Source organism: Eubalaena glacialis, chromosome 3, assembly GCF_028564815.1.
Source record: "Eubalaena glacialis isolate mEubGla1 chromosome 3, mEubGla1.1.hap2.+ XY, whole genome shotgun sequence".
In the NCBI taxonomy this organism is placed as follows: Eukaryota; Metazoa; Chordata; class Mammalia; order Artiodactyla; family Balaenidae; genus Eubalaena; species Eubalaena glacialis.
The window spans coordinates 93313807-93334718 of NC_083718.1; the positions used below are offsets into that span (position 1 = coordinate 93313807).

Below are 20912 nucleotides of genomic sequence, written 5' to 3' on the forward strand. Positions count from 1 at the left end.
AAAAGGAACTAGGGTCAAAGAGGTTAAGTAAACTGAAAAGGTGCTGAATTAATGAAGTTAGTATTTTCTCTTCTCTACAGTTTTTTACCTGCCTATTGGTGATATTTGCTGCTGAAATAACCACTGGAGTATTTGCTTTTATAGGCAAGGATGTAGTAAGTAAATATTACTTATAATTGTTTTTTAACGATGGTTAAAGTGCTCTCTTTATGGCAAAGGACATGAGAATATTGGTACCCACAGTGATATTCCAAAGCCAAATAACCCCCACAATAATCATTTATGCAGAACTTTTTAACCTAGGAGTGTGGTGTGGACTTTAGCATATGTGTGTATGTGTGTGCGTGCATATAGGTGCACACATACTTCTGGGGAGATAGTTCATAGCTTTCATTAGATATATAGAGGGGCCTATGTTTTTTTGTAACAAAAGGATCTCTCTAATTTAGGATGATCCCGTTTGGAATGTGGGAGGAGTTAGACTGCAGATATGAGAAAGAAGGATGGGGAAGAACACGCATTCTCATCCCTTGTTAGCCTGTCCTTTGTCCTTAGGGTTTGGCCTGGGCAGAGGCCAGGTCATCCTCAAAGGCTATAGCCAGCCTCCTGGGTGCCAGTGAAGCCAGTTTGTTAAGATTTTTGCTCAAACTATAGGTGAGCAGAATAGGTTATCAGGAGAATCCACAGAGGAAGGGGCCTTTTTAGGTGTAAACATGCAGTGGGGAAGAGAGGAGCAAAATGGAAAAGGAGGAAGAATGGAATCTTAAGTTTACTGTATTTTACATAAATTCATGTGCCATCAATATTGTGTTTATGAACTTATTTTAGATTTTAAAAACAGTAAACATGTAGAATAAGTAAATGTCACCTCCTCTGGAATTTTCCTGAAGTAGCTGGTTATATTTGTAGGTTAGAGGAATTGGATCTTATGACTTCTTGAGAGCCTATGGATTTGGGGATCACATGCAATTATACTAGAAAACGCATTCTCTACATTTTCTATGATATTTGAATGCTGAAACAGTTTTCCTTGGTCGTGAACACCTTTTAAACCATGTCATGAAAAGACTTGAGTACTTGTAACCAGTGGAGTCCCAAGAATGCATAGGTTTCTACCCTGACTGTGCACCAGAATCACCTGGCTGGGGCCCAGGAATCTGACTGAGGTTCAGCTGTTGCTGATGTCGATTCAAGGTTGAGAACCTCCACTCTAAGAAATCTTTCTAGTCTATGAAAATTATTCTTGGTTAATCTATCCTTCCATCTTCAGAAGCATCTTAGAAACTCCAGAATCTATAATCTGTTCCATATAGGCAGAATTACCCTTAAATCCAGATAAACATATGGAAAGGCCATATTTTTGAAGGGTAGGGAAGAGGGACTTTTTCTTGATGAAAGGAGAACGTTTGAAACTTCTCACTCACGTCCTCTTGTTTTCCTGGTATTTTTTTCAGGCTATACGACATGTTCAGACCATGTATGAAGAAGCTTATAATGATTACCTTAGAGACAGGGAAAAGGGAAATGGGACTCTCATCACCTTCCACTCAACAGTAAGTGACTTTACTTCTTCCTTAAAATTGAATCTTCTAAAGATTATACATGAGCCAGGTTCTCTGTAATCACCTAGATTAAAAATAAAAATAAATTGAGTGAAGCCAGGCAACAGCACTATATGTCTGCCTTCGTAGGAGCCACGGTTTGCATTATGTGTAGAACCTAGAAGAGAAAGAGTCGACAGGAGGAAGTCAGGACACGCACCTAAAGAGACAAAAGAGCACACACAAACAAGAACATCGAGAAAGCCGCCCAAGTAAATATCAGGTTCTCTCAAGAGTGGCCTTGTGGTGTAACAGAAACAACTGTGACCTTCAAGTCAGAAAAGCTTATCTCTAGCTGCAGCTGTGCCATGGAACAGCTTTGTGACCTGGAGCAAGTTCCTTGCCTTCCTGATCCTCACTCAGCCCCCTCAGTTGTAAAATGAAGGGGCACATGAGACAGGCACGCTCCTTTTCTCCCGGGACATCCTGTGAGAACGTGCTGTCAGTGTAGTGTTCTCAGCTACAGGCAGTTAATCAAGGAAGACTCCCCGGGGGAGATGGGCCAGGCCAGTGTCGTCCTGATTTCTCAACCACTGTGATATGGAGAAGTAGCTATGAACTCCTGGCCAGGTGTTTTCAGGTAGCCCAGTTCTTGTCTGTCACAGGTCTGTCCTGGAAGGTGCCAACCATTTATCCTGTTCAGCTTCAGCTGCCCCAGGGACATCAGACAGCACACAGGTTCCTTTGTCTTTGAAGGGTAGCCCTAAGGCAGGACACCCGTTGGCTGGCCAGTATTCAAGCCCCAGTCTTTTAGCCCCTGGGGTTTACTGTGGCCACTTCTCCTGTCCATCCCAGGCTCTCCTCAGTTAATGAGCCTTTCCTGAAGCTCATAAAACTTTAGCTACTCAGCAAGGCTGAGAGAAAGAGCCTAAAGACCCAACTCCTGTATAAAAAAACAACAATTTACACAGACACTGTCAGCTAGCTTCTTGCCTTGTTTGGATTGCCTTCAGTCACATCCTGTCATAAAACTTGGACAAATTTGGTGAAGTCGTTTCTTGCTTTGCTAGCATGACTATGTGACTCTTCATACTGTCTCCAGAATGGCCACTGGGTTGTAGTGTCAGGCCTCAGAGCTGTTTTGTGGCCTCAGCACACCCAGTCCTTAGCAGTGATACCCAGACTTGTAGCTGCAGCTTCTCCCTCCTTGTCCTAAAATCTCTTTTCTGACTCTCTAGTTTCAGTGCTGTGGAAAAGAAAGCTCTGAACAGGTCCAACCCACCTGCCCAAAGGAGCTCCTAGGACACAAGGTAATCTTCTCTACCAGGTTCCTATCCTGCCTGTGGTGTTAAGATGGTTCTTGCCCTCGGAGTGGAGGGGTGATTCTGGGAGGCCCTCTGCCAGTGGCTTCTAGCCTCAGCTTTATTCTATGTAGAATAAGTGAAGCAATGATGAGTCCCAGTCTCCTGGTACCCTGGGGAATAATGGTGTGCTGACTTGCCAGTAATGATGCAAATGCAGTGGCATTAATTAAGCTCACCAGGGCCAGAGGTGTGCACCCTAAGGATGTTGCCCCGTACCCTTCCATGGGTGTCATCGCACTGATAAATGCTTCCTTTATTAAGTGCTGCATGGCAAGCAGTATGCCAGGTTCTGGAAACTCTAAGGTGAAAAACACATGGTCCCTGCTTCAGTGGCCTCACAGACTAGTCAAGGGAGCTGATGCGGCAGAGCACAGTATCTGTACAGAATACAGTGGAGTCAGGAAAGCTTGCAGAGGATGGATCCTTGAGCCGAGTTTTGACAAAGGAAGGTCATTCCAGGCCCAGAAAGCAGCAAGAACAGAAGCATGAAATTCCAGGACTGAAGGAGAATAAGGAGTCCAGAGGGAATGGTGAGGGACATTTTTGAAAAGGCAGGCAATGGCATGGTTTTATACCTGGAAGTTTAGAGAAGCTGTTGCATTTAACAGAGGATTAACATAATCCGTTTTGCATTGTAGAAAGAGCACTCAGGCTGCTGGGTGTGACTGGTAGAACAGAAGGCTGGAGGCCAATGGAGGGAGGCCGCTTAGGTGGCACTTATGTTTTTCCTGGTAAGAGAGGATGAGGAGCTAGAGCAAGTCACATACCGTGGGGAGGGAGAGGAAGCGACAGATTCAGAGACGTCCAGGGGTAGAATCAACAGGCACAGGTGACTGACTGGGTGTGAGTGGGGAGTGAAAGGGAGGAAGCTAAGACTTCAGATGCCTGCTTGGCTACAGAGAAGGAGAGGCTGAGTGTGTAGGAAGGAAAGGAGATAAGTGACAGCACAGCCTTCCTGAGGAGATGAAAGAATAAGATCCAGAGCCAGTAAAGGGGTTGACTTTCAACAGAGCAGGGCACTTCTTTGGCTTTAATGAGAGAGAAGGAAGTAAGAAGCAGTGTGCCTTTCTCATCTGCATGCTCACTGCCTACAGCAGTACCTGGCACCGGATGAATGGAGTGTGTAAGTTTATAGGTACAGGTGAGGAAGATTGGAAGAATTTCTACGGCTTGACTCCAATAAGTAAGGGAGCCACTATCTAGAGCAGTGGTTCTCAACTTTTACCAGAATGTATTATAATTATTTTTGTGAGTCTGTGTCCTTCTCTAAACTATGAGCTCCCTGAGGGCAAAAGTAACCATGTCTTATTTTCTCCATATCCACCATGCCATTCTGGTGACTAATGCAAGGCAGATGCTCAAGAAATGTTTGTTGAATGAATGAATGATGAATGAATGAAGTATGACAGGAGATGTGAGGATAGCAGTAAGAGTTTCATACTGCTTAGGTGGGTATCAGAGAGAGCTGACCATTGACAAGTAAAAGGACCTGGGCAGCCTAAGGACAAAATTGGGTTGAGAGAATACCTCTGTATTTGAGAGGACCAAATAGAAGTTGGAGAAACTAATTGCAATTACAAGTGATCTGTTCTGCGCCCTGTCCAATATTCCTCCATCCATGAAGGTTCTTTGGACCTACACTGCACAGGTCTCTATGGGACACAGAAGAAAGAATAGGGCCACCCAGCCCAGCTGCCATAGAAGAGAACAGTCCTCCAGCCCCCAACACTTGGCTTTCCTTTGTTAAATTTGAACCTATACAGACTTTATAGCTTCTTACTAGGTGACGCCTACCTTGCATAGTAAATTGGACCAAGTATGTAGAAAGTCTTTTAAACTATACATAACAATCCAAAACCAAGGGGCTATTATTTTGGGGATATTTTACTTTTTTTTTATTTGCTGAAAGTAAGAAGAGGCCCCACATTTTTAATGCCTCAGGTCCCAGAATAGCTTCATCCAGCCAGGTTTCAGGGCTTTGAAGTAGCCATTGGCCTAAATAGGAAAATTCCACCAAAAGGAGAGTATTATCATTTTTCCCCCAACAACATTTTTGCTTTAAAGTTAGCAGAGTGATATCTGGGAGGGATGGTTTAAATATAACAGAAGCTGACATGGGTTAACTCTCACAGGGTGCTCTGTAGAGAGGGAAAGGATTGAATCAGGGTGATGATTCACACATACCATCAGTTGTTATTCCTGACTTTTTCTTTTCCAAAACAGAATTGCATTGATGAAATTGAGAGCATAATCAGTGTTAAGCTCCAGCTCATCGGAATTGTCGGTATTGGAATCGCAGGTCTCACGGTGAGAAAGTTCCAGAACATACCTTCTTTGACCCCTAAGAAGCCTTGAACCTTCGTATCTTATTTCTCTTCAAGTGTGATATGGCAGTATCTTAGGAGAGATTTTTCATAAAAGACAAAGATGTTTTTGACAGAATATCGAAAAACAAAGCTAATTAAATACATCAATACTTAGTTCTCTCAAATATGATACAAATTTCAGTTTTAAGCTAATTATGACTTTGAGTTTATCATTGCAATAACTTCCCATTTTAAGGCCACCAAGCTTAAACTAGATGAGTGATTTTTAATTCTGGGTCTCTTCCTTTGTTAGGTATTTAAGATAACATAGATTAAACTCTCTCACCTATGATTTGCAGAGGTAGCACAGTGTAGTGATTAACAGTGCAAACTCTGGCATCACACTGTCTGGATTCAACTGCTAGCTCCACTACTTACAAGCCCTGGGGTCACTAGAAAGTTTCTTAATTTCTCTATGTCTCAATTCCCTCATCTGCAAAATGGGGATTTTAATATACCAACCTCAGAAAATTGTTGTGACAATTAAGTGGGATAATACATATAAAGTATTATTAGGAATTAATTCATATAAAGGGTCTGGAACATAGCACTCAATAAATGCTAGCTCTACTTAGAATCTGAGTGTTCCCAAACCCAGAACCCAGGCAAACCATATATGGAAGTGTGAAGCATAGTGCATCCTTGCACCTGTAGGTAGCTCAGTACTTCTAAAGTACAAAAGAAGAGTGTGCAAGGGTTCATAGGGGCAGAAGGCTATGGTAAGTGTAACAAGAGATGACACTGGAGAGGGTTATGAGGGTCCACATAATTGAGTTCTTTGTGTGCCTTTTTGATAGGTTGGGCTTTATCCTTAAGGTAGAGGGGAGCCACCCAGGTTTGGAAGGACCTGTAGTGCAGTGTGGAGATAAAGTTGGAGGGAAGTAAGATTGGAGTCAGGTAAGCCCATAAAGAGGTGATTCCCATTGTCCAGGGGCTGAGTGATAATAGCTAATGCTAAGATAGTACTTACCCTCTAGCCCTCCTATGTAGATTAATTCATGGCCTAAGCTGAGGCAGGGGCAATGGAATTGTGAGGAAATCAATGAATTGGCAGTTCTCAGGGGACACACAATCATCTTCCCTCCTTTCTGTATTTAGAGCACAGAGGGCTGGGGCAGCAGGTGAAAATACTATGCTGAGGACCTCCCAATCCAGGGACTTCTCTCAGGGCCTCCCCACCCGCCCTGTGGCTAGCCTGATGGCCAGTCTGTGGCTTCCCAAGGACAATTCTGAGGCAGAAGATTTGAAAATATTCTGCATTAACAGAGGTATCAAATAGACCCTCCCAACAATTCTACAATCTCAAGGAATGAGCATTCTAGAAGTGGTTCACCCCTGACTCATGACAGTGGCAGGATGAGACTGAAAAAGTTTCTTTCTGAGGGGATCCCTTTAGGTACAAAGAGGTCTAAGCAGGGGTTGCATCCAACTTTACAACCACGGAAAAGGAGAAGGCCCTGTGTTGGCTATCTTGACTCAGAAGAAACCCCCAGAGTTTCTTCTTTAATTCTTTTCTTCATAAGGTAAGAGTTTCACAATGTAATCAGCTAACAAAATGTCCATTAGGTGTCTCCCCTGCCACACACTGGTACTGAGTTCTGTCAGCCAAAAGCTTGAAGCCCTGATCCCAGCTATTCCCTTAAGTCTGCCCCTTCCCTTCCAATAACTGATAACACATGCCTTTTTAAATTCAGCATTTACAGATCCTAGTCTAATGTAGGATGGGATTGAGTAGAGAATCAGAGAGTTATGGTACTAATTTCTTTGAACAAACATTGATAGTAGTCTATGAACAACGCACCTACAGATAGCATATCATAGGCTCTGCAAAATTAATAGGGGAAGTGATTGAGGACAAGAAGGATTTTTTGGCATCCTTCTATTCAAACCATTTAAGTAGCTATTAATTTTGCTAAATATTTGGCTTTTCAAAGAAGCATCCAAGTGGTAGAAAATGTCAGTAATACCATAGTACAAACACCTCAATTTATGTTTTGGTAAAACTATTGAGTTAAATAATAAAGCATCATGTACACTTAAAAATGAACTGGGAATGAAGAGGTGCTCCACTTTTTAATATGTGGTCACTGTTGCAAAAATTCACAGCTTTGCCGGCAATAGAAAACTATTTAGACCACAAGTGTATTTAAACAAGTGGTTACAAACACATTTTCCAAAATAAACATATAAATGAGAGAGATTGGTTCAAGATGGCGGAGTAGAAGGACGTGCACTCACTCCCTCTTACGAGAACACCGGAATCACAACTAACTGCTGGACAGTCATCAACAGGAAGACACTGGAACTCACCAAAAATGAAGCCCCACATCCAAAGACAAAGGAGAAGCCACAGTGAGACGGTAGGAGGGGCACAATCACAATAAAATCAAATCCCATATCTGCTCGGTGGGTGACTCACAAACTGGAGAACACTTATACCACAGAAGTCCACCCACTGGAGTGAAGGTTATGAGCCCCATGTCAGGCTTCCCAACCTGGGGGTCCGGCAACTGGAGAAGGAATTTCTAGAGAATCAGACTTTGAAGCCTAGCAGGATTTGATTGCAGGACTTTGACAGGACTGGGGGAAACAGAGACTCCACTCTTGGAGGGCACACACAAAGTAGTGTGCACATCAGGACCCAGGGGAAGGAGCAATGACCCCACAGGAGACTGAACCAGACCTACCTGCTAGTGTTGGAGGGTCTCCTGCAGAGGCAGGGGGTGGCTGTGGCTTACCGTGAGGACAAGGACACTGGCATCAGAAGTTCTGGGAAGTACTCCTTGGCATGAGCCCTCCCAGAGTCCGTCATTAGCCCCATGAAAGAGCCGGGTAGGCTCCAGTATTGGGTCGCCTCAGGCCAAACAACCAACAGGGAGGGAACCTAGCCCCACCCATCAGCAGACAAGCAAATTAAAGTTTTACTGAGCTCTGCCCACCAGAGCAACACCAAGCTCTACCTACCACCAGTCCCTCCCATCAGGAAACTTGCACAAGCCTCTTAGATAGCCTCATCCACCAGAGGGCAGACAGCAGAAGCAAGAAGAACTACAATCCTGCAGCCTGTGGAACAAAAACCACATTCACAGAAAGATACACAAGATGAAAAGGCAGAGGGCTATGTACCAGATGAAGGAACAAGATAAAACCCCAGAAAAACAACTAAATGAAGTGGAGATAGGCAACCTTCCAGAAAAAGAATTCAGAATAATGATAGTGAAGATGATCCAGGACCTCAGAAAAAGAATGGAGGCAAAGATCGAGAAGATGCAAGAAATGTTTAACAAAGACCTAGAAGAATTAAAGAACAAACACCTAGAAGGATTAAAGAACAAACAAACAGAGATGAACAATACAATAACTGAAATGAAAACTACACTTGAAGGAATCAATAGCAGAATAACTGAGGCAGAAGAACGGATAAGTGACCTGGAATACGGAATGGTGGAATTCACTGCTGCAGAACAGAATAAAGAAAAAAGAGTGCAAAGAAATGAAGACAGCCTAAGAGACCTCTGGGACAACATTAAATGCAACAACATTCGCGTTATAGGGATCCCAGGAGGAGAAGAGAGAGAGAAAGGACCCGAGAAAATATTTGAAGAGATTATAGTCGAAAACTTCCCTAACATGGGAAAGGAAATAGCCACCCAAGTCCAGGAAGTGCAGAGAGTCCCAGGCAGGATAAACCCAAGGAGAAACATGCTGAGACATGTAGTAATCAAACTGACAAAAATTAAAGACAAAGAAATATTATTGAAAGCAACAAGGGAAAAATGACAAATAACATACAAGGGAACTCCCATAAGGTTAACAGCTGATTTTCTAGCAGAAACTCTACAAGCCAGAAGAGAGTGGCATGACATATTTAAAGTAATGAAGAGGAAGAACCTACAAACAAGATTACTCTACCTGGCAAGGATCTCATTCAGATTCGATGGAGAAATCAAAAGCTTTACAGACAAGCAAAAGCTAAGAGAATTCAGCACCACCAAACCAGCTCTACAACAAATGCTAAAGAAACTTCTCTAAGTGGGAAACACACGAGAAGAAAAGGACCTACAAAAACAAACCCATAACAATTAAGAAAATGGTCATAGGAACATACATATCGATAATTACCTTAAACGTGAATGGATTAAATGCTCCAACCAAAAGACACAGGCTCACTGAATGGATACAAAAACAAGACTCATATATATGCTGTCTACAAGAGACCCACTTCAGACCTAGGGATACATACAGACTGAAAGTGAGGAGATGGAAAAAGATATTCCATGCAAATGGAAACCAAAAGAACGCTGGAGTAGCAATACTCATATCAGATAAAATAGACTTTAAAATAAAGAATGTTACAAGAGACAAGGAAGGACACTACATAATGATCAAGGGATCAATCCAAGAAGAAGATATAGCAATTATAAATATATATGCACCCAACATAGGAGCACCTCAATACATAAGGCAACTGCTGACAGCTATAAAGGAGGAAATTGATAGTAACACAATAATAGTGGGGGACTTTAACACCTCACTTACACCAATGGACAGATCATCCAGACAGAAAATTAATAAGGAAACAGAAGCTTTAAATGACACAATAGACCAGATAGATTTAATTGATATTTATAGGACATTCCATCCAAAAACAGCAGACTACACTTTCTTCTCAAGTGCACATGGAACATTCTCCAGGATTGATCACATCTTGGGTCACAAATCAAGCCTTGGTAAACTTAAGAAAATTGAAATCATATCAAGCATATTTTCTGACCACAATGCTATGAGATTAGAAATCAATTACAGGGAAAAAAATGTAAAAAACACAAACACATGGAGGCTAAACAATACGGTACTAAATAACCAAGAGATCACTGAAGAAATCAAAGAGGAAATCAAAAAATACCTAGAGACAAATGACAAGGAAAACACGACCATCCAAAACCTATGGGATGCAGTAAAAGCAGTTCTAAGTGGGAAGTTTATAGCAATACAAGCCTACCTCAAGACACAAGAAAAATCTCAAATAAGCAATCTAACCTTACACCTAAAGGAACTAGAGAAAGAAGAACAAACAGAACCCAAAGTTAGTAGAAGGAAAGAAATCATAAAGATCAGATCAGAAATAAATGAAAAAGAAATGAAGGAAAAAATAGCAAAGATCAATACAACTAAAAGCTGGTTCTTTGAGAAGATAAAAAAAATTGATAAACCATTAGCCAGACTCATCAAGAAAAAGAGGGAGAGGCCCAAATCAATAAAATTAGAAATGAAAAGGGAGAAGTTACAACAGACACCACAAAAGTACAAAGCATCCTAAGAGACTACTACAAGCAACTCTATGCCAATAAAATGGACAACCTGGAAGAAATGGACAAATTCTTAGAAAGCTATAACTTCCAAGACCGAACCAGGAAGAAATAGAAAATACGAACAGACCAATCACAAGTAATGAAATTGAAACTGTCATTAAAAATCTTCCAACAAACAAAAGTGCAGGACAAGATGGCTTCACAGGTGAATTCTATCAAATATTTCGAGAAGAGCTAACACCCATGCCTCTCAAACTCTTCCAAAGAATTGCAGAGGAAGGAACACTCCCAAACTCATTCTGTGAGGCCACCATCACCTTGATACCAAAACCAGACAAAGATACTACAAAAAAAGAAAATTCCAGACCCATATCACTGATGAATATAGATGCAAAAATCCTCAACAAAGTACTAGCAATCAGAATCCAACAACACATTAAAAGGGTCATACACAATGATCAAGTGGGATTTATCCCAGGGATGCAAGGATTCTTCAATATATGCAAACCAATCAATGTGATACACCATCTATTAACAAATTGAAGAATAAAAACCATATGATCATCTCAATAGATGCAGAAAAAGCTTTTGACAAAATTCAACACCCATTTATGATAAAAACTCTCCAGAAAGTGGGCATAGAAGGACCTACCTTAACATAATAAAGGCCATGTATGACAAACCTATAGCAAACATCATTCTCAATGGTTAAAAAATGAAAGCATTTCCTCTAAGATCAGGAACAAGACAAGGATGTCCACTCTCACCACTATTATTCAACATAGTTTTGGAAGTCCTAGCCATGGCAATCAGAGAAGAAAAAGAAATAAAAGGAATTCAAATTGGAAAAGAAGAGGTAAAACTGTCACTGTTTGCAGATGACACAATACTATACACAGAGAATCTTGACGATGCCACCAGAAAATTACTAGAGCTAATCAATGAATTTGGTAAAGTTACAGGATACAAAATTAATGCACAGAAATCTCTTGCATTCCTTTACACTAATGATGAAAAATCAGAAAGAAATTAAGGAAACACTGCCATTTACCATTGCAACAAAAAGAATAAAATACCTAGGAATAAACCTACCTAGGGAGACAAAAGACCTGTATGCAGAAAACTATAAGACACTGTTGAAAGAAATTAAAGATGATACCAACAGATGGAGAGATATACCATGTTCTTGGATTGGAAGAATCAATATTGTGAAAATGACTATACTACCCAAAGCAATCTACAGATTCAATTCAATCCCTATCAAATTACCAATGGCATTTTTTTACAGAACTAGAACAAAAACTCTTAAAATTTGTATAGAGACACAAAAGACCCCGAATAGCCAAAGCAGTCTTGAGGGAAAAAAACGGAGCTGGAGGAATCAGGCACCCGGACTTCAGACTATACTACAAAGCTACAGTAATCAAGACAATACGGTACAGGCACAAAAACAGAAATATAGATCAATGGAACAGGATAGAAAGCCCAGAGATAAACCCATGCACCTATGGTCAACTAATCTCTGACAAAGGAGGCAAGGATATACAATGGAGAAAAGACAGTCTCTTCAATAGGTGGTGCTGGGGAAACTGGACAGCTACATGTAAAACAATGAAATTAGAACACTCCCCAACACCATACACAAAAATAAACTCAAAATGGATTAGAGACCTAAATGTAAGACCGGACACTATAAAACTCTTAGAGGACAACATAGGAAGAACACTCTGACATAAATCACAGCAAGATCTTTTTTGATCCACCTCCTAGAGTAATGGAAATAAAAACAAAAATAAACAAATGGGACCTAATGAGACTTCAAAGCTTTTGCACAGCAAAGGAAACTACAAACAAGATGAAAAGACAACCCTCAGAATGGGAGAAAATATTTGCAAACGAATCAATGGACAAAGGATTAATCTCCAAAATATATAAACAGCTCATGCAGCTCAATATTGAAAAAACACACAACCCAATCCAAAAATGGGCAGAAGACCTAAATAGACATTTCTCCAAAGAAGACATACAGATGGCCAAGAAGCACATGAAAAGCTACTCAACATCACTAATTATTAGAGAAATGCAAATCAAAACTACAATGAGGTATCACCTCACACCAGTTAGAATGGGCATCATGAGAAAATCTACAAACAACAAATGCTGGAGGGGGTGTGGAGAAAAGGGAACCCTCTTGCACTGTTGGTGGGAATGTAAATTGATACAGCCACTATGGAGAACAGTATGGAGGTTCCTTAAAAAACTAAAAATAGAATTAGCATATGACCCAGCGATCCCACTACTGGGCATATACCCAGAGAAAACCATAATTCAAAAAGACACATGCACCCCAATGTTCATTGCAGCACTATTTACAATAGCCAGGACATGGAAGCAACCTAAATGCCCATCGACAGACGAATGGATAAAGAAGTTGTGGTACATATATACAATAGAATATTACTCAACCATAAAACGGAATAAAATTGGGTCATTTGTAGAGACATGGATAGATCTAGAGACTGTCATACAGAGTGAAGTAAGTCAGAAAGAGAAAAACAAATACCGTATACTAACACATATATGTGGAAACTAGAAAAATGGTACAGATGAACCAGTTTGCAGGGCAGAAGTTGAGACACAGATGTAGAGAACAAATGTATGCACACCAAGGGGGGAATGTGGCGGGGGGCTGGGGGTGGTGGTGTGATGAATTGGGAGATTGGGATTGACATGTATACACTGATGTGTATAAAATGGATGACTAATAAGAACCTGCTGTATAAAAAAATAAATAAAATAAAATTCAAAATTTCAAAAACATATATATATAAATTAGATCTGGGATTAACCTGAAATATAAAATTCTAAAACCAGTAGTGTATTAGTCTTTTATAATTATTAAGAACTGCCCTATAAGCTAGAAATAGAGCCCTTTTCTTAAAGCAGAGTCTTGCTATTTTTTAACAATAATAAAATAGGAATGTATTTTAAGCAGTTAACGGAAGTCTTTAACCAGTAGCCATAATTAAATAGACATATAAAAGTGCCACTTATATTCAGTAATTATTGGTTATAATTATTTGTTAACGAGTTAAACATGCAAGCAGTTTGCTGGCCTTTTTTTTAAATCAATTTTCATCATTTGAAAGTCATTAACAAGTGGTTCCTTCTGTTTCAGATCTTTGGCATGATATTCAGCATGGTCCTTTGCTGTGCGATACGAAATTCACGAGATGTCATATGAAGCTACTTCTACATGAAAATTGTAATCTAGAGCATACAAATGTCACAGGAGCTGTCTCCTGGCTCATTTTTAATATTCAAAGGACATTAGGATCTAAAATAATTTGCTGTTAATTGTACATTTGCACATGTATGTATGTTTGGCTCATTACTGGTTTACCCCTTGAGTGAATGCCTATGTATGTTGACTGAAGCATATTCATGTGTGATCTGCATGTTTCTGGTATATGCATAATGAAATCTGTTTGCTGGGAATTCCTGATTCTTGTTATGTGAGAGAAACACATGTTTAACTCTCAGAAAAAGATCAAAGAGCTTTGATAAACTTTAAAAACTTGGTTATATAGGAAAAAAATATGATAGTGGGTCAGTGTCTCAGACTCTAGCCATAGGAAGTTAGATACAGAGAATTCAGGGATTTCTAGTTTATGGAAGCAATAAGCTACAGGAATTGAGAGATCATGGTGTAGTGTTAAAAGTAACTGTGTTTGGGTTAGGTGTAAGGGTTTACTGGGATTTTTTTTATATACATACTTTCCCCAGAATTTAGGACTAAACACATCTGTAAAACTAAATATAGTTTGGAAAATCTAATTTGACTAAGTCATACTTTCCTAGTATTTAAAAAACAAAACAAAACAAAAAAAACCTTGCTCTGGAAAGAGGTGTCACACAGACAATCACATGCCCTATAAAACTGAGTGTTTTTAGGACTAGAAAGAAAATCTTTTAACAACTTTTTAAGGAAATATTTTTGTTCTTATATAAAGACATTTAAATATTGCTTTATGACTTTCCTTTTCTGACTCTTCTCTGAACTACTGTAACCCCCACATACACAAAAGGGCTTTTATCTCCAACTTTTCTGTGTTTCTTCAGATGTAAGCATAGAAAGACTAAAGCAAGAGATCTGGCAGTTGCAAATTGTGGGAAAGAGAATTTTTACTGGCACTGTATCTTTGAAATACCTCATAACTTAAGTTTACATATTTCCCTAATTTTTTGGTATTTTTCTTATTTATTCACCTAGAGAATTCTTCTTTATAGATTAAGAACTACAGTTTTTGCCACTTAAAATATACTATATCATGAGCATCCTTAGCCAAACCAAAATAAAGAAAAACATCCTCTCCTAGTTTTGTGCACACAACAGAGACAAGCTAAGGAAACAAAAATACACACACAACAGAAATATGTTCCTTCTGTGCAGGTCTCCTATAAAAATAAAATGTTTGTGTTCTTTATGGTCTTGATGCTTCATTGTAATCCCAAATTTACAATCTAAATTGACATATACGTCCATTTTTAAACAGCAACTTGGTACATTTAGTAAATCATGGATTTTTTCAAATTACATTTTAAAAGGCCACACAAAAATGAAAGTATGGGGGACTTTTGGAAACCCCCAAGTAAGTTTGTACTCATGTGAGAACACAAATCTTTGGGTCTGCACTAAAGGAGAGTGTGCACTCCAAGAAAGTTTTACAAAACATTTTGCTGAGAACACGTAACCATTTGAAATAATCTCACTCCCATAGGGAACCACATTTCTCCTGCCATACTTGCTACTGCTACTAACTGTGGAGGAAGATTTCTAGAAAAAAGTCAGACTGGAAGCAAGCCAAAAATTTAATTGTGCATGGCTACTTTGCTGTGTCTGTAGCTAACAGAAAGATTATTTTAAGAAACTCACTTCATGAAATAGATGTTTCTACCCTGGTAGTTGAGAAGTAGAGCTTTTAAAGTAAACAACGAAAAGCCAGCATCTCTCTTGGTGGCTTATTTCACCTGTCTGCCTGAAGACAGGAAACAGGCTTAAGGGCATACTTAGGTTTCTTCCAGCTCAGAATCTTCTGGGATTCAACAAAAGTGAGTTTCATTCTATATCTGAATTAACCTTAAAGAAGTCTAGCTAAAAGTGGAAGAGTAGAGATTTGTTCCATATGTGATTAAAGTGTGACTTTTGGGAGTAATTTTTCTAAAATATGTGCCATGAGTAAAATTAGAGAATTTCATCTCTGAGTGAGGGTAGAATTATATACATATATATCTTGAATCTACATATGCATCTTGAATATATATCTCTTGAATATATATACATATATAACTTGAACATATGTATACGTGTGTGTGTGTATATATATATGTATATACACACACATACATGTATACATATATGTGTACAAATATATACACACACGTATAAAGTTTTGGTTATATCTGTTTACCTGACCTAATTTGAGATCAGGCCCAAAGATTTTCTTAAATGTATGGTGCCAAGGCACAGAATTAAAACTTCTTGATGAAATATTTTAACTTATTTCAAATTAAATTTTCTATGTACCAGAATTTCTTGTTTGATTTATCTTAAAATCCTGTTATATCTTTATACACACTCATTCAACTTATCTAAATGCCTAACTATCAATCAACCCAAATAATATGGTGAAAAAAGGAAAGAGTAGTAACCTTTCTATAGTGTTATAATAGCAGCTGGGCTTAAAAACAACACTCTAACAAAGTTATTGCATATAGTTATATTTCAATTGATATTGTTTCACCTGAATTACACCTCTTTTCCCCAGAGTAGCTCCTTTGTCATCCATAGTACAATCTGTAAAATTACACACTGATACAGAGGCCAGTGTAACCACCCGTGCAGTCATCAATGACAGGTGCTCTGCTTTCCCCTGTGAGCAGTGCCAGTAGGTTTGGCGTGGTGAGAATGAGGCTCCTGGAAAGATGGCAGTGAAGGAGATAGCATATTTTCCCTTCTGAAATAAGTTTATCAGAGATTAAAAGGAAGAGACCCCCTCCGAGTCATGGGTAAAATGTGGTTTCCATGGCCCCAAGGGCAGCCCTTGAGTACTCAGGAGGTGCACCCCAGCTTTCCCGGTTCACCACTCCCATGTAACCACCAGCCCCTTGATTTCAGCAGCCCCATTTTCCCCACCCCTAGGAGGGAGCACTAGTGAACACTTGAAGCTAGTCATTTAACTACATCATCTTAGTTTGGGCTCATCAAAATCAAATTTGTGTTAAGGTATATTTTAAGACAGACAAATGGTTTCTATTTTCTTTCAACAAGATTTTTTTTTTCTATAAAATGTACTTGTGAGGTACTGTATGTAGGTGTCTTTTGAAAGGTAAAAAGACTACAATGCAAAATGTTGTTATTAATCATTTTGTTGGTTTTCTCATTTTAACAACAACCACTAAATACATTTCAGGAATCCACTATTCAGATGGCTGTCTCCTGCGGACATGGAATACATGAAGAATAGAAGTAATATGTCCTGAATGTTGCAAAGCAAAATCTATGCTGATTTCACAAAGTTTTTAGCTAATATGCCAGAAACACTTCCAAAACTTTGGTGTTGTTTTTGTTTTTGTCCTGTATAATTTATGATGGTTTTACTTATATTAAATAGAAGAAATTTAAATTAAATTAAAAGAACTAACCAACAAAGTGCCTAGCATGCCTGGCACTAATGAATATTACCTATTGTTACAATTATTATGTTTATGAGTTTTTGTTAATTATAAATCAAACATGTGTAATTGTATATAACTAAAGATACTTCTGCATGATACCAAATACCTATTTGAACACATTCATTTGCTGAATTAATGAATAGTTTTTTATATATTTCCCAATTCTATTTTAATTTAAAGGCTACATATCAAGAGCCATAGCTACAGTTCCTATATTTTTCTCTGGGCCTGCTCTGCCTTGTAATTCTCTGGGCCTGCTCTGCCTTGTAAGGTGCAACCCATTCTAATATTAGAATTGTTTTCTTACTTTGTTTTGGAACTACTATTTTGTACACTTGAAAAAACTCTTTATAAGAATGCTGATATGCTAAGATGAACAAGACAAGTCTCTGTCCTCAAGGAGGTTAGAGTGGAAAAAAGGCAAGTATAATTACCATGAGGTAAGTGCTATGATAATCATTAACCCAGAGTGGATCCATTCAACCTTGGGAAGGATGGTCAGAGGAAAGAAGTTTCCTGAATTTTGAGGTCACCACACTGAGTCCTGAAGAACCCATACAAATGAGTCAAGTAAAAAGTAATAGAGGTAGAAAAGAAAAGGGGATTACTGAGGAACAGTATGAAGAAGGTCCTGAAACAGAGAAAGCATGGAAACATTCAAAGAGGGAAGGTCAAGAACTGAGTTGATAAAGGGCCCTGTTAAACTGTGCTAAGGAGTCTTAGGTTTTGTACAGAGGTCCTTGGGAAATTTTTAAACAAAATCAAATTAATTTGATTAATTGATTTTAATCAAATTAATTTTTACAAAATCAAATTTCAGCCTTTTAAAGATTACTCAGCTTTAGTATAAACAATGATTGGAGGGCAAAGGCCAGAGTCATGAGGATTTCTAACTAATGAACTGCAAATTCTACCAAGAAGTAGTAGACAGATGCAAGAGAAATTGAGGGAAAGAGGAACCTAGAGTCATGCCTAGGTTTCTTGGCAGCTGGAAGATAGTGGTGTACAGGAGGAAAAGCAGATTGTAGTGATGATGCAAGTTGGAGATGACTACAGGACATCCAAGAGGATATATAAACAGGCACTGGATATATGACTCTGAAGCTCAGGAAAGAAGTCTAGACTAGAACTGTAGTTGAGGAATCTGCAACATAAAAGTAGTAATGCCCAGATTTGAACAATATGAGCCACCTCTCATATTTAAGATCTCAGTGATAAAGTTTAAAAAATTATAATCTCCTACTCTAGTAAGATAAAAGCCCCAAACAATTCTTTACTCCCCATGCATTTCTTAATCTCAGACTGGAGTGTCTCTTAGCTACCTGCATTCCTTCAATAGCTGCCATCTAAACTGTCTTTTAATGCAATGAGTGTAATTCCTTAGGACAACCAAGGTTGAATGAATACAAATTGAAGTTTCTCATATGCTCTACATTTAAGTGTCCACAAGGTCAACAGGACACATAAGATTATCACAACACTAGCCCTTCCTTCACAAAGTTTATAACCTTCATCCCTACAGCACCAAGCAAAATTACATTCCCAGAAGGAAGTATAGTCCAGAACTATATTACTGTTGCCTGCTAAACACCACAGCATAGATTTTGAGTCACCTTAGAGAAAAGGGGTATAAAGGCATGACAGGAGAAAATGTTGACTTCAGCCTCATTAGGACTGGTTATAAATGCCATGGATGTATTACATTGAGACTCCAGATATGTGACCTCCACTGGGCCCTCTAGGGAAGCAGAAAGGTCAGGGAAGATCAGGACTAAAAATTGGCCTGAATATTGGACTATTAACAAGTCTTTGTTGACCTTACTGAAAACAGTTTCAAGGGAAGATAGGAGTGGAAGTCAAATTGTAATGGGTTAAGAAGAGAATGAGAAGTGAGGAAGTAAATATTTAGTGTAAGGTTCTTGCTCTGGTCTGATTGTTTCTCCCTAAAATTCATATGTTGAAATCCTAATGCCCATTGTGATAGTATTAGGAGGTGGGGCCTTTGAGAAGTGCCTAGGTCATGAGGGTGGAGCCCTCATGAATGGGATTAGTGTTCTTATAAAAAGAAACCCTACAGAGATCCCTTGCCCCTTCCACCAAGTGAGGACACAGTAAGAAGGAGCCAGCTATGAAGCAGGAAGAGCTCTCACCAGAACATGACCATGCTGGCACCATGACCTTGAACTTCCCAGCTGGAAGAGCTGTGAGAAATAGATTTTTGTCATTTATAAGCTACCCAATCTGTGGTATTTTGCTATAGCAGCCCAAACAAAGACAGGGCTATTTCACAAAGAACCTGGAATAAGAATTCAAGGAGAGAGAGGTAAATAAATATAAGGTTGCACAGGGTCGAGAGAGAGCTGTTTGCTTGTTTTTGCTTTTGCTTTTTTTTTTTTTTTTTTTTTTTTGGATGAGAAGCCTTTCAAGGATGCTTTATACTGAAGGAAAGGAGTTCATAAAGAGGAAGCAAGAGAAGATAGATAGAAGAGGAAACAGCAAGGTCCTGGAGGAAATGGAGGATGGGATGAGGAGCATCTTTTGAAACTAGTGGAAAAGATGCTGAATCAATCAGTAATTTTCAGTTGAAAAAGTGTCAGAAACCCAACTCTAGCTTAAGCAGAACAGGAAAGTTATGATTTCTTTAAGGGTTGAAGCTGGCTTCACATTAGACCTACTGATATCAGAAGGTCTCCCTTTCCTCACTCTCTTGTTCTTCTTTGGGTTGGCTTTATTCTCAGGCTGGCTGTTTCTAGGAGATGCCAAAGATGGCTAGCAGTGGCTCTAAGTTCACATTCTAGCAGCTTAGAAACCCCAAAAGGCCAAGCACTCCTCTTTGTCCAACAGTTACAGTTAAAGCCCTGAGACTGACTCCTACTGGAAGAGATTAGGTCATATGTCCACCCCTTAATCAGTCAGGCTTGGTTGAGCTTAAGTAGCATGCCTACCTCCATCAGCTCCACTCAAACCATTTGACTTGGAAAAGGGTGGGGGGAGAGCCCCCAAAGGAAAATCAAGGTGCAGCTACCAAAAGAAGGGACATGGATGTTAGCCAGGCAAAAATGGTAGGTGAAAGGAGGGTAATAGAAGTAGAGAAAGTGAGACAGAGTTGTGTTAAAAGATAAGTAAGAATCGGCTAAAAGAAATGAGAGCGTAAGGAAGAACCCAACACTGAACATTAGAACTAGAGTGGAAGATACCATGATATAAGAATTTTTATGGCACTTAAACTCAGACTTGCTGCTCAATAAAGGGGGGAGAGGTAATTTCTTATATAAAAAAACAACTTTTTAAAAATTGAGGTATAATTGACATACATTATATTACTTTCAGGTGTACAAAATAATGATTCAATATTTGTAAATATTTCAAAATAATCACCACAATAAGTCCAGGTAACATCTGTCATCACACATAGTTACAGAATTTTTTCTTCTGATGAGAACTTTCAAGATTTACTCTCTTAGCAACTTTCAAATATGCAACACGGTATTATTAACTACAGTCGCCATGCTGTACCTCCCCATGACTTATTTATTTTATAACTGGAAGTTTTTTCCTTTTGACCCCCTTCATCCATTTCACCTACCTCCC

The 20912-nt window shown here is 39.1% G+C and overlaps 1 protein-coding gene across 2 annotated transcripts in view; it reads left to right on the top strand.

Annotated features, from left to right (window-relative positions):
* TSPAN2 (tetraspanin 2) overlaps nucleotides 1-13904 on the top strand; it is a 39451-nt gene extending 25547 nt beyond the window's left edge. The window contains exons 4-8 of one of the 2 annotated variants that reach the window (XM_061186133.1): nucleotides 81-155; nucleotides 1455-1553; nucleotides 2780-2851; nucleotides 5129-5212; nucleotides 13762-13904. In XM_061186133.1, the coding sequence (XP_061042116.1) occupies nucleotides 81-155; nucleotides 1455-1553; nucleotides 2780-2851; nucleotides 5129-5212; nucleotides 13762-13827 (396 nt within the window). In that variant the 3' untranslated portion in view covers nucleotides 13828-13904. The remainder of the gene's footprint in view (nucleotides 1-80; nucleotides 156-1454; nucleotides 1554-2779; nucleotides 2852-5128; nucleotides 5213-13761) is intronic. The other variant, XM_061186134.1, reaches the window with a different exon arrangement.
* Nucleotides 13905-20912: the final 7008 nt, after the last annotated feature.